General features: G+C 41.8%; 1 protein-coding gene across 2 annotated transcripts in view; it reads left to right on the top strand.

The window, feature by feature from the left end:
- LOC122550994 (F-box/WD repeat-containing protein 7-like) overlaps positions 1 to 12,022 on the top strand; it is a 218,942-nt gene that overhangs the window by 41,289 nt on the left and 165,631 nt on the right. Inside the window, exon 2 of one of the 2 annotated variants that reach the window (XM_043692589.1) lies at positions 1,199 to 2,390. The exons of the other annotated variant lie outside the window; for it this stretch is intronic. Coding sequence (XP_043548524.1) covers positions 2,349 to 2,390 — 42 coding nt within the window. The 5' untranslated portion in view covers positions 1,199 to 2,348. The remainder of the gene's footprint in view (positions 1 to 1,198; positions 2,391 to 12,022) is intronic. 2 annotated transcript variants of the gene reach the window in all.

The following is a 12,022-nucleotide window of genomic DNA, read 5'->3' on the forward strand; positions in this document are numbered from 1 at the left end:
AACACTATTGGGCAATTTGATAGGATCTAGAGTCTGTTGACCTCAGTCATTAGGGATTTACTTTGTGTTACACTACTAAGCATTTTGCAATGAGTATGTTCAAATTTAACTTATTAGTTTTCACATTTTATAGTTTTACCAAAACTGTGATGAACCAGTTTCCAATGCAGAAAACTGGCAAAACGACATTGAAATTGTTTTATCACCTAATTATAAATCATCTTAAAATAGCACTTAGTTGTCAGATCAAAAGTTTCAAGTTGTCAGAACAGTGAATAATATATTTATGAATTATGACACAAGAACCACCTTTGGGACCCTGGGTTTTAATAGGCTTTTGGTGAGTCTTGGCTGCAAATGAGCTAGAACAGCTGCATTGACATCAGAAATGCATCTAATTGTCTGTCAGATCTCTGGTAATATTCTGACTCCTGCTTAGCTGACTGATCCTGACAGTGAAAGTATGTGAAATCCTCTTTGCTGAAGGAAGGAGGAGCTGCAATCGAGTCATCTTGTAGCTGTTTTTTTTTTCTCTTTCACTCAGTCTTTCACTCTTGCTCTCTCCCCGAAGGGAGTTTATTGGAGAAAACATATTGAACTGCGGTTTGGTTTTCATTCTTTGAGACTTCCTGGTTTTGAAGTGTCAGGTCTGACTGAGGCGCAGAGGCAGTGGAGTCCAAGTTCCATAGGGACGTGATTTATTGATCATGGTAATGCAGGAATTGAGACTAAGTGAGTGAAGCCAAATAGAACATGAGACTGGAGAAACTGGCACCACTAGAGATCTCTTAGCATGAATAATGTTTTAACACTGATTTTATGAAAATATTGCAAAGATTGCATTAATTATTGGCTGTTAAGAATAGCATGAAAATGAAATATAGTACCATTGCTTTATCTGCATTCAGCAGCTTTTTGCCTGTTTGCATTGTGATGTTTGACATATGCACTAGTAGCTGACTGGAATAAGGAATTACACGCATTTCTGGTTTGATATCGAAACATTTCAAGGACTTGTTAAATGAGTAGCTCTTTGCTGCAGTACTCTGCAGTACTCTGACTGAAATCTCGGGTATGTACTGAATGCTAGTGCGTCTCGCAACTCTGCAAATTAAGCTCCTGCAAAGCCTGCATCAACCTCTCTTTCTGTGCAACTGTTTTGAGATTTTTAAAATAAAAAAAAAATTGTTTTGTACAGAATACCCCTGTGAGCTGAACTCCTCACCGATGACTTTGGATTGTGCACCGCACACAGTCCCACGCTTGTACATTGCTGAAGTCATGGATCTGCCGTACGTTATGAAACTGATCTCTCTTGCTGTGCTGTTGGCCCTTTCTCTTTAAGAGATGGCTCAATCTCCAAACTGGCATCCAGAAGCTCGGAGTGTATTCTTTCACTGAACTTCAAATACCTACCTCCTACCTGCCAAAAAATAAAACATGTATAGTCTGTCAGTATTTCTTTAAAATTTCCAACGCTCTGGCACAGTGAATTCTCGTCTTTCTTCAAGGCATCTTGGCAAGGAGCGGCAATTTCCAAATAATTGCTAGATGTTTTTTGTGAAATTTCAAAGTCTTGGTGTCAATGATCCGTATGTTGAAACGTTTTTGGAAATAATGAGTGGCAAGGATGGGGGAGTTGTTCAGCATGAGCCAGTACTGTTGAAAATAACTCTCTCTGATTTGGAGAATGGATTGTGACGGCCTTGCTATCTTCTCAGAATTGCATTCCAACATATTGTGACTGATTTGCCAACGACATAGAAGGGAGGTGAACCTGGATTTAGAACCTTGCTTTTCCTGTCAAGTGTTGTCCAGGGAGGAACAAATCTGTGATGAGTCTTTGCAATTTGAATGCAAGCTGTTAAAACCCGTGTGTGCCTATGTTATCTGCAGTCTCCGAAGCAATTCCTTTCCATCCTTTCAGTTTGGAAACTCCTCACATTGGATCAGATATCCCGATCAGTGTGCTACTTGAGAATAAGCTTGTTCTCTTTGAATGTATCACAATTAAAATAATTAAATAAATCCTGGGCTTCCCTACTGTTGTTGACCCTGAATCACTGGACTTGGAGAAAGCTATTACACATCTGATTTAAAGTGGCATTTATTCCCAAAATTGAAGTTTATGCGTCATTGGGGATTACAGATAGTAGTTTCCCTGTCATGTTGCGTACAGTGTTTCAGTAGCCTGTTGCCATGGTGACACAAGTTGGGAGAAGCAAGCATGGCCAGTGTGTTGTCATGAAGAATTAAATGAATTACAGTGGATCAGCAGCCTGCAGAGGAACTTCCCGCAGTTATTTCTTATCATTGTTGTCGTCTCTGAATGTTCCCTGCCAAGAGCAATGATGGAATTCCTGCTGACATTCCTACGGAATAAGCATCTGGTAAGATGGCACTGCCAGTCTATTTCAGTAGATCATGGTGCATTTTCACAGACTTGCTCTTGATGCTGTGGGTAAAAGGAAAGGTCAGGAAACAAGTGGTTGTATTTATATTGTGGAATGTGGTATGAAATCTGTAACATTTCTAGCTTGAGGCTGTTAGGGAAACAGATGAAACATTGACCTCTTGGCTTCCAGCAGTGCGCCTTTAATGCGGAATCAGTGCGGATCCTGCCTGGAAAGGAGGCACAGCTCCAAAAAGTTGCAAAAATACCCCTTTTAATTACCAATTACTTCTTTTTGCAACGCACTTCAATGTTATCTGAGATGGGTATCGAGGAATTGTTGCATCATTGCAAGGAGGAATTCAGTTTAAAAATCCATAGTTTAAAAAAGCAATGAGCTTAAGTGATAGACTGTCGTGGTGTTCCACGAGGTATTAATATGACCTGGGGTGATTATCCTTGATGTATCTGCAATATCAGCCACAGTGAGTTTAATTGGAATAAATGACTTTTTCCTGTGCTGAGTTTCTAGATGATTTCTACCTAGCAGTCAGTTTTTAAGTTAGATTAAAGGTAACATATCTGCTGTGTCAAAGGCATAACACATTTTAAAAATTTCTTTCTGGGATTTTATTTGTTGAGCAGTTAAAGATTGTTTTATTTGGTTAGGTCATGGCAAACGTTGATTCCCACCACTGAAGCTTAGTAGCAGCAGTGTGTGGTAAGTACTATGTAGAAATTCACCCAAAGCTTCTAAGACGGCTTTTAGCAAGCTCACAAACACTTCCAATTAGACAGACAAGCGCAGCAGATACATGGAGCATTACCACCTGCGAGTTTCCCTCCAAACCACTTCTGACTTGGAAATATATCACTATTCCTTCACTGTCCCTGGGTCAAAATCCTGGAATTCATTCCCTAAATAGGTGTCAACCTACAACACAGACTGTAGCCGTTCAAGACACAGCTCACTACAACCTTCTCAAAGGCAACTTGGGATTGGCAATAAATGCTGGCCGGCAAGCAATATCCACGTTCTGCAATTGAACATAAAATCCCTTTAGTGTGTTCTTTGTGCCAATAGGCATTGTTTTTAAAGGTAAAGTTGCTGTAGCCCCACAGGACCATAGTGCTGTCATCTCAGAGAGACATGATTTGTGGTGAGGTTCACCTGAGGGTTGTCATGCCTTGGATGAAAGGCGACCCAAAAATTTGTGGAAAGGCAGCTTGTGATAGAGGGTTACAAATGGTTTACAGAGAGGTATTGATAGGTTTGGTAAATAGAGTATAATGTGGGAAAATGTGAAGTCGTTCATTTTGGACGTGAGGATCAAATAATTTACGTGGCGAGAAACTGCAGGAAGCTGCAGCAGAGAGATTTAGGAGTAAGCGTGCACGAAAAAAGGCTCACGCACAAGTGCAGCAGGTAATCAAGAAGGCTCTTGTTTCACAGGGGTTAGGAGTGAGGAAGCCTGAGCACAATTGTACAAGGACTGAATCCTGTTATCATGTTTCCACTGATTATTTTGACAGTCGCCTTAAATCTGTGTTCCCCAGTTGCCAATCCATCTACCATTGGAAACAAATTCCCCTTTTGAATTAATCAGAATGTTTCATGATTTTCGAACAACTCCATCAAATTTCCTGCTGTGAAGACAGCAATCCCAGCTTCTATGGTCTCTGCAAAAAATTAGAGGTCTCTAACCCCTGGTACCATTTTGAGTAAATCTCCTCAAGATGATTTCCTCATGCTTTGTCCATCCTAAAGTATTGTGATTGGAATTGAAGCTTATGCTGAATTCATAGTAGTCTTTTATAAGTATCAGCATAACTCCCTTTCCTTTTGTGATTTGTCCCTTTCAAAGGAATCCATCAAATTTGGCAGCCTTGTACTGCTATTTAAAGATTTGTATGCATACACCTCTGCTTTTGCTTTCTTGCTTCCATTTTAAAATTGTGCCATTTTAGGATAAATTGCCTCTATCCATTCTTATCAAAAATATCATTTCACACTTCTGTGTTTGCCCATTTTCCAGTCTGTATGTATCCTCTGAAATCTGTTACTATGTTTCACTTAGTTTACAGCATTACCAAACTTTATTTTCTGCAAACTTGTTTAATTCTCTGACCCCTTTCTGGCCAGGTCAGCATGTATTTGTCACGTCATGAAGGTGGTTCTTGAATATCTCTGACTGGCTTCCTTGACCACTTGTGATATTCATTCATGGAATACAGGTGGTGTTGGCTGGGTCAGCATTTATTGTTCATCCCTAAACTCATTGGCTAATTTTACAGAGTATTTAAATGTCAACCACTTTACCTTGGCTTGAAGTGACGTGTCAGGATAGACTAGGTAAGGCCAACAGCTTTGTTCTCTAAACGACATTAGTGAACCAGGTGGGTTTTTATGATAGTTGACAATAGAACATAGAATGTTACATCGCAGTACAGGCCCTCCATCCCTTTGTTGCGCTGATCTGTGAAATTAATCTTATTCCCATCTAACCTACACTGTTACATTATTATCCATATGTATGTCCAGTGTCCATTTAAATGCCCTTAACATCAGCGCGTCTACTACTGTTGCAGGCAGGCCGGTCCATGCCTGTACTACTCTAAACAAAGAAACTACCCCTAAGATCTGTCCTAAATGATTGCAGTGCTCAAATAATCCCATTTAGTTTTGAATTCTAGACTTTCTAAAACTGAATTCAAATCTCATCATCTGCCATGGTGAGATTTGAGTGGATATCCCCAGAATATTAACTTGAGTGTCTGTTTTACTAATCTAGTGCTATTACTATTGGTGACTACGATCTCTATTTTTTGAGTATCTGGAGTCACGTGAACCTTAGACTGAGTAAGAGAATGGCAGCTTTCTTTCCAAATGGGATGCTGGTGAACCTCTCGGCTTTTTTATGGCAGTTTGGTACTTGCAAGGTAGTAATCATTTGAGATTAATTAGTGATTCCATATTTTATTGGAGGAAGTCCCACTGTTCTCCATGCTCTTCTGAAACCACCTGTTCATGCCTTGGTGTGGAGCAGTTGCTTGGACACAGTCAAGCTGCTAGCATTGCAAAAATATGGTATTCTTTGAGAGTTGTTTGCTTTATGCTACAATCAGTGTTCATAATGAAAAACATCTGGGTGTATTTCTCAGATTTGAATAATTCAACAAAAGGGATGGGCATTTCATGGGATGTGCAAATACAGTTGAACAAAAGACAAACTCTGCTTTCAATTTTGTCATCTGTTGTTCATGACCAGAGCATTATGAATAAACATGTTCTTCCCCTTACCCTCACCTTGTACTTCATTATTGTGATCCCTGGAAGAGTCAGAAATGAAGGCGTTACTAAAGGAGAAAATATACCGCAGATACAGTGGTCCTAAATTGGAAAATCTCATCAACTGGAACTATTCAACTGTTAATTGAACCATTTAAATATATTGTGAAAGTTCTACAAATTATGCAGGATTCCTGTGAATTTGATTTTGTCATCTTGCAAATTGAATGCTGTATCTAACCACATTGTGTTACTATTTCCTTGGGAGGTCCAAATTTCTTCTTTGAACCATTAGTTGTAATGTAAACTGAAGCAGATCATGTGCTGGCTATTTGAGCATTAATAGGGGGAGAGAACATAGAACATTACAGCGCAGTACAGGCTTTTCGACCCTCGATGTTGTGCCGCCTTGTCTTACTAATCTGAAGCCCATCCGTCTACACTATTCCATTTACATCCATATGCCTGTCCAATGAAGACTTAAATGAATTTCAACTTGGCGAATCTACTACCATTGCAAGCAATGCATTCCATATCCTTACTACTCTCTGAGTCAAGAAACTACCTCTGACATCTGTCTTATACCTATCGCCCCTCACTTTAAAGCTGTGTCCCCTCGTGTTTGCTGTCCCCATGCTTGGAAAAAGGCTCTCCCTGTCCACCCTATCTAACCCTCTGATTATCTTGTACATCTCTATTAAGTCACCTCTCAACCTTCTTCTCTCTAGCGAGAACAGCCTCCAGCCCTCAGCCTTTCCTCGTAAGACATTCCCTCCATACCAGGCAACATCCGAGTAAATCTCCTATGCACCCTCTCCAAAGCTTCAGCATCCTCCTTATAATGCGGTGACCAGAGCTGTACACAATACTGCCAAGTGTGGCTGCACCAGAGCTTTGTACAGCTGCAGCATAAGGTCCTGGTTCCGGAACTCAATCCCTCTATTAATAAAGGCCAAAACACTGTATGCCTTCTTAACAACCCTGTCAATCTGGGTGGCAACTTTCAGGGGTCTGTGTACATGGACACCGAGATCCCTCTGCTCATCCGTACTCCCTGGAATCCTACCATTAGCCCGGTACTCTGCATTCCGATAACTCCGTCCAAAAGTGTATCACCTCACACTTGTCCACATTAAATTCCATTTGCCACCTCTCGGTCTAGCTCTGCATCCTATCGATGTCTCTCTGCAACCTACTATATCCTTCATCACTATCCACAAGTCCACCTACCTTAGTGTCATCCGCAAATTTGCTAACCCACCCTTCTATGCCCTTATCCAGGTTATTTATAAAAATGATGAAGAGCAGTGGACCTAATACTGACCCTTGTGGTACGCCGCTAGTAACTGGGCACCAAGATGAACATGTTCCATCAACTACAATCCTCTGTTTTCTTTCAGTAAGCCAATTACTGATCCAAACTGCTATGTCTCCCACAATCCCATTCCTCCACATTTTGTATCATAGCCTTCTGTGGGGAACCTTATCGAACGCCTTTCTGAAATCCATATACACCACATCAACCGGTTTACTCTCCTCTATCTGTTTGGTCACTTTGTCAAAAAACTCAATAAGGTTCGTTAGGCACAACCTACCCTTCACAAAACCGTGCTGACTGTCCCTCATCAGATTATTCTCTTCTAGATGGTTATAAATCCTATCTCTTATAACCTTTTCCAACACTTTACTAACAACTGAAGTGAGACTCACTGGTCTGTAATTACCAGTGTCGTTTCTACTACCCTTTTTGAACAGGGGAACCACATTTGCCATCCTCCAGTCCTCGGGCACTATTCCTGCAGGCAATGGTGATTTGAAGATCAATGCCAAAGGCTCCTAGGATAGATCCCATCTGGCCCAGCGGACTTGTCTGTCTTCACATTCTGTAATAATTCCAATACCTCTTCCTTATGAACCTCACTTTCATCTAGACCAGAAGAGATTATCTCTGTATCTTCCTCACCAACATTGTCATTTTCTATGTTGAACACTGTTGAAATATATTTATTTAGTGTTTTCCCCTATCTCCTCTGCCTCCACACACAACTTCCCACTACTATCCTTGATTGGCCATAATTTAACTCTCGTCATTCTTGACATACCTATGGAAAGCCTTAGGATTAACCCTGCTCCTATCCGCCAACAACTTCTCATGTCTCCTCCTGGCTCTTCTGAGCTCTCTTAGGTCTTTCCTGGTTTCCTTGTAACCCTCAAGCGTCCTATCTGAGTTTTCACATTTTGCCCTATCATAAGCCGCCGCCTTCTTGACCATAGACTCCACTTTCTTAGTAAACCACGGCTCACGCATTCTATAACATCCGCCCTGTCTAACAGGTACATACTTGTCTAGGACGCACTGGAGCCTTTCCTTGAATAAGCTCCACATTTTTAATGTGCTCATCCCCTGCCGTTTCCTCCCCCAATCTACACTTCCTAAATCTTTCCTAATTGCATCATAGTTTCCCTTCCCCCAGCTGTAACTCCTGCTCGGTGGAGTACACCTATCCCTTTCCATCACTAAAGTAAACTTGACAGAATTGTGATCGCTGTCTCCAAAGTGCTCACCTACTTCCACATCTAACACCTGGCCAGGCTCGTTAACCAGTACGAAATCTAAAGTGGCTTCGCCCCTTGTAGGCCTGAGTACATACGCAAATTTTGGGAGAAGATTTGTAGCTTGGGTGCTCGTTGTTGTGGTTCTGTTCGCCGAACTGGGAATTTGTGTTGCAGACATTTTGTCCCCTGTCTAGGTGACATCCTCAGTGCTTGGGAGCCTCCTGTGAAGTGCTTCTGTGATCTTTCCTCCGGCATTTGTAGTGGTTTGAATCTGCCCCTTCCGGTTGACAACAAACCCCAGGAACCCCATCCAGGAGAAAGATATAAATAGAAAGCAGGAGACAACAGCTTCACTTCACTTGGAAGTCGCCACTGATAATGTTACCTAGCCAGGTAATGAAATGTCTGGATATCAAACCTACAGCTCAGCGAGCAAACCTACACCCTAAACCCTGTGAAGATTGGACACTCAGGAAGAGGAGAATATTGTAGAGGAGAAGAATGAGGTATGAGATATTAGACTAGAAAGGATCGAGGTTAATAAGTAAGAGGTGTTATCAATTCTAGAAGGAGTGAAAGTAGACAAGTCCCCTGGACCGAATGGGATTTATCCGAGGATTCTCTGGGAATCGAGGGAGGAGATGTTGGAGCCTTTGGCTTTGATCTTTGAGTCGTTATTGTCTACAGATTTAGTACCAGAGGACTGGAGGATTGCAAATGTTGTGCCCTTGTTCAAGAAGGGCAGTAGAAATGACCCAGGTAATTATAGACCAGTGAGCCTTACTTCGGTTGTAGGAAAGGTTTTGGAAAGGATTGAGAGATAGGATTTATAATCATCTCGCATGTAACCATTTGATTTCAGATAGTCAACATGATTTTGACAAGAAAGCCTCCCACTTCCTCCAGACCAAAGGGGTAGCCATGGGCACACGTATGGGCCCCATCTATGCTTGTCTCTTTGTTGGCTACGTCGATCTTCCGTAATTACACCGGCACCACTCTCCACCTCTTCCTCCGCTCGATTGATGACTGCATTGGCACCACCTCGTGCTCCCGCGAGGAGGTTGAGCAATTCATCAACTTCACCAACACATTCCACCCTGACCTTAAACTTATCTGGACCATCTCTGACACCTCCCTCCCCTTCCTGATCCTCTCTATCTCCATTAATGATGACTGACTTGACAGTCTAGATAAGTGGGTCTTCTGTTATGGTTGGCAAGCTGTAACTACTGGGGTGCCACAGGGTTTGGTCCTCAGACCCCAATAATTTACAATCTATATTAGTGACTTGGATGCAGGCATGGAAGTTACAACAGTCAGATTTGCAAGTGGCATTAAAAAGTGGGAAAGTAAGTTGCAATGAAGCAATAATAAATTTACAATCAGATATGGATATGTTTGGTGAATAGATTAAAAGTTAGCAGATGGAATTTAACGTGGATAAGTGTGAGATTATCTATTTCAGCAGAAGAATAAATAGACAACTTATCTAAATGGATAGAAACTTCAAAATACTTTGGTACAGAGGGCTCTGGGTGTTCATGTGAATGAATTGGAGAAAACTAGTATGTAGGTACAGCAGGGCAAATGGATCTTTGTCATTTATTGCTAAAGGAATGGGGTATACAAGTAGGGAGGTGTTGTTACAACTAAATAAAGCATTTATGAGATTGCGTAGATACAAAAGCTTAAACACACGGACCAACAGATTCAAGAACATCTTCTTACTACGTCCCCTACTGGGCAGCCTGGGGTGGCTGTCAGCAAGAGCACCCCGCCCCAGGTTGGAAGGTCAAGCCTGGAGCTGAGGAGGTCAAAGCCTTGTGAGGTGTGCAAGTGCAGTATGGCTAGGCACTCATGGACTGTGGTGTTGAATTGTGTTTATTTTTCTGCTTTTTAGTAAGAAGGACTGTAAAGTTTAACTTTTTAACTTTGTTTCTTTATTTTTCTGCTTCTGAGATTCTGTAACTGTGTACCTTTATGCGTAAGGTGGTGATTTGTAAACCTTTCAGTGTACTCGTGTGAGTATGTGACAATAAACCTAATTCCAATTCTAATTACTGGTGGAGGGTATAACTGAATTGAAGGCAGCTCAAAGAATATTCAGTAGATTGATCCCAGAGATGAAAAGCTTGTTTTATGAGGAGAGATTGAGCAGTTTAGACCCTTACTCTCTGGAGTTTAGAAGAATGATAGGAGAATTAATTGAGGTGTACAAGATGCTAAAAGAGATTGTCAAAGTAGGTGTAGTATTGATGTACAGGGTTACATCAGTGAAATTCCAATAGCACCATTATCACTTCCCATAAGCAGTCTCCAAAGTCATTGACAATCCTAATCACTTAGGTAAAAACAATGACTGCAGATGCTGGAAACCAGGTTCTGGATTAGTGGTGCTGGAAGAACACAACAGTTCAGGCAGCATCGGAGGAGCAGTAAAATCGACGTTTCGGTCAAAAGCCCTTCATCAGGAATTGATGAAGGGCTTTTGCCCGAAACGTCGATTTTACTGCTCCTCGGATGCTGCCTGAACTGTTGTGCTCTTCCAGCACCACTAATCCAGAACCTGGTTTCCAGCATCTGCAGTCATTGTTTTTACCTAGATGGTTTTGACAAGGGCAGGTCGTGTCTCACAAACCTCATTGAGCTTTTTGAGAAGTTGACCAAGCATGTAGATGAGGGTACGGCAGCTGGTATACATGGACTTCAGTAAAGCCTTTGATAAAGTTCCACATGGTAGGCTTTTAGAGAAAATGCAGAGGCATGGGATTGAGGGTGTTTTAGCAGTTTGGATTAGAAACAGGCTTTCTGAAAGAAGGCAGCGTGTGGTGGTTGATGGAAAATATTCAGCCTGGAGTCTGGTTACGAGTGGTGTGGCACAAGGATCAATTTTGGGACCACCGCTGTTTGTCATTTTTATAAATGACTTGGACACAGGCATAGGTGAATGGGTTAGTAAGTTTGCAGATGACACTAAAGTCAGTGGAGTAGTGGACAGTTTGGAAGAATGTTGCAGGTTGCACGGGGACTTGGATAAATTGCAGAATTGGGCTGAGGGGTGGCAAATGGAATTCAATGCAGCTAAATGTGAGGTGATTCACTTTGGGAAGAATAACAAGAAGGCAGAGTACTAGGTCAGTGGAAAGATTGTTGGTAGTGTGGATGTGCAGAGGGATCTTGGAGTCGATGTACATAGATTCCTGAAAGTTGCAACCCAGGTGGATAGTGCTGTTAAGAAGGCATATGGTGTGTTAGGTTTCATTGGTAGAGGGATTGAGTTGCGGAGTCGTAATGTCATGCTGCAACAATACGAAGCGCTAGTGAGGCCTCACCTAGAATATTGTGTACAGTTCTGGTCGTCCCATTACAGGAAGGATGTGGAAACATTGGAAAAGGTGTAGGGAAGATTTATCAGGACGTTGCCTGGTCTGGAGGGAAGGTCTGATGAGGAAAGGCTGAGAGATCTTTGTCTGTTCTCATTGGAAAGAAGGAGGCTAAGAGGGGATTTGATATAGACATACAAGATGATCAGAGGATTAGATAGGTTAGACAGTGAGTCGTTTTCCTAGAATGATGTCAGTTTGTATGAGTGGGCATAGCTACAAGTTGAGGGGTGATAGATTTAAGGAGAAAGTGAGGACTGCAAATGCTGGAGATCAGAGCTGAAAATGTGTTGCTGGAAAAGCGCAGCATGTCAGACAGCATCCAAGGAACAGGAGAATCGACGTTTCGGGCATAAGCCCTTCTTCAGGAATGAGAAAAGTGTGTCCAGCAGGCTAAGA

Source organism: Chiloscyllium plagiosum, chromosome 6 (assembly GCF_004010195.1).
Source record: "Chiloscyllium plagiosum isolate BGI_BamShark_2017 chromosome 6, ASM401019v2, whole genome shotgun sequence".
Taxonomy (NCBI): domain Eukaryota; kingdom Metazoa; phylum Chordata; class Chondrichthyes; order Orectolobiformes; family Hemiscylliidae; genus Chiloscyllium; species Chiloscyllium plagiosum.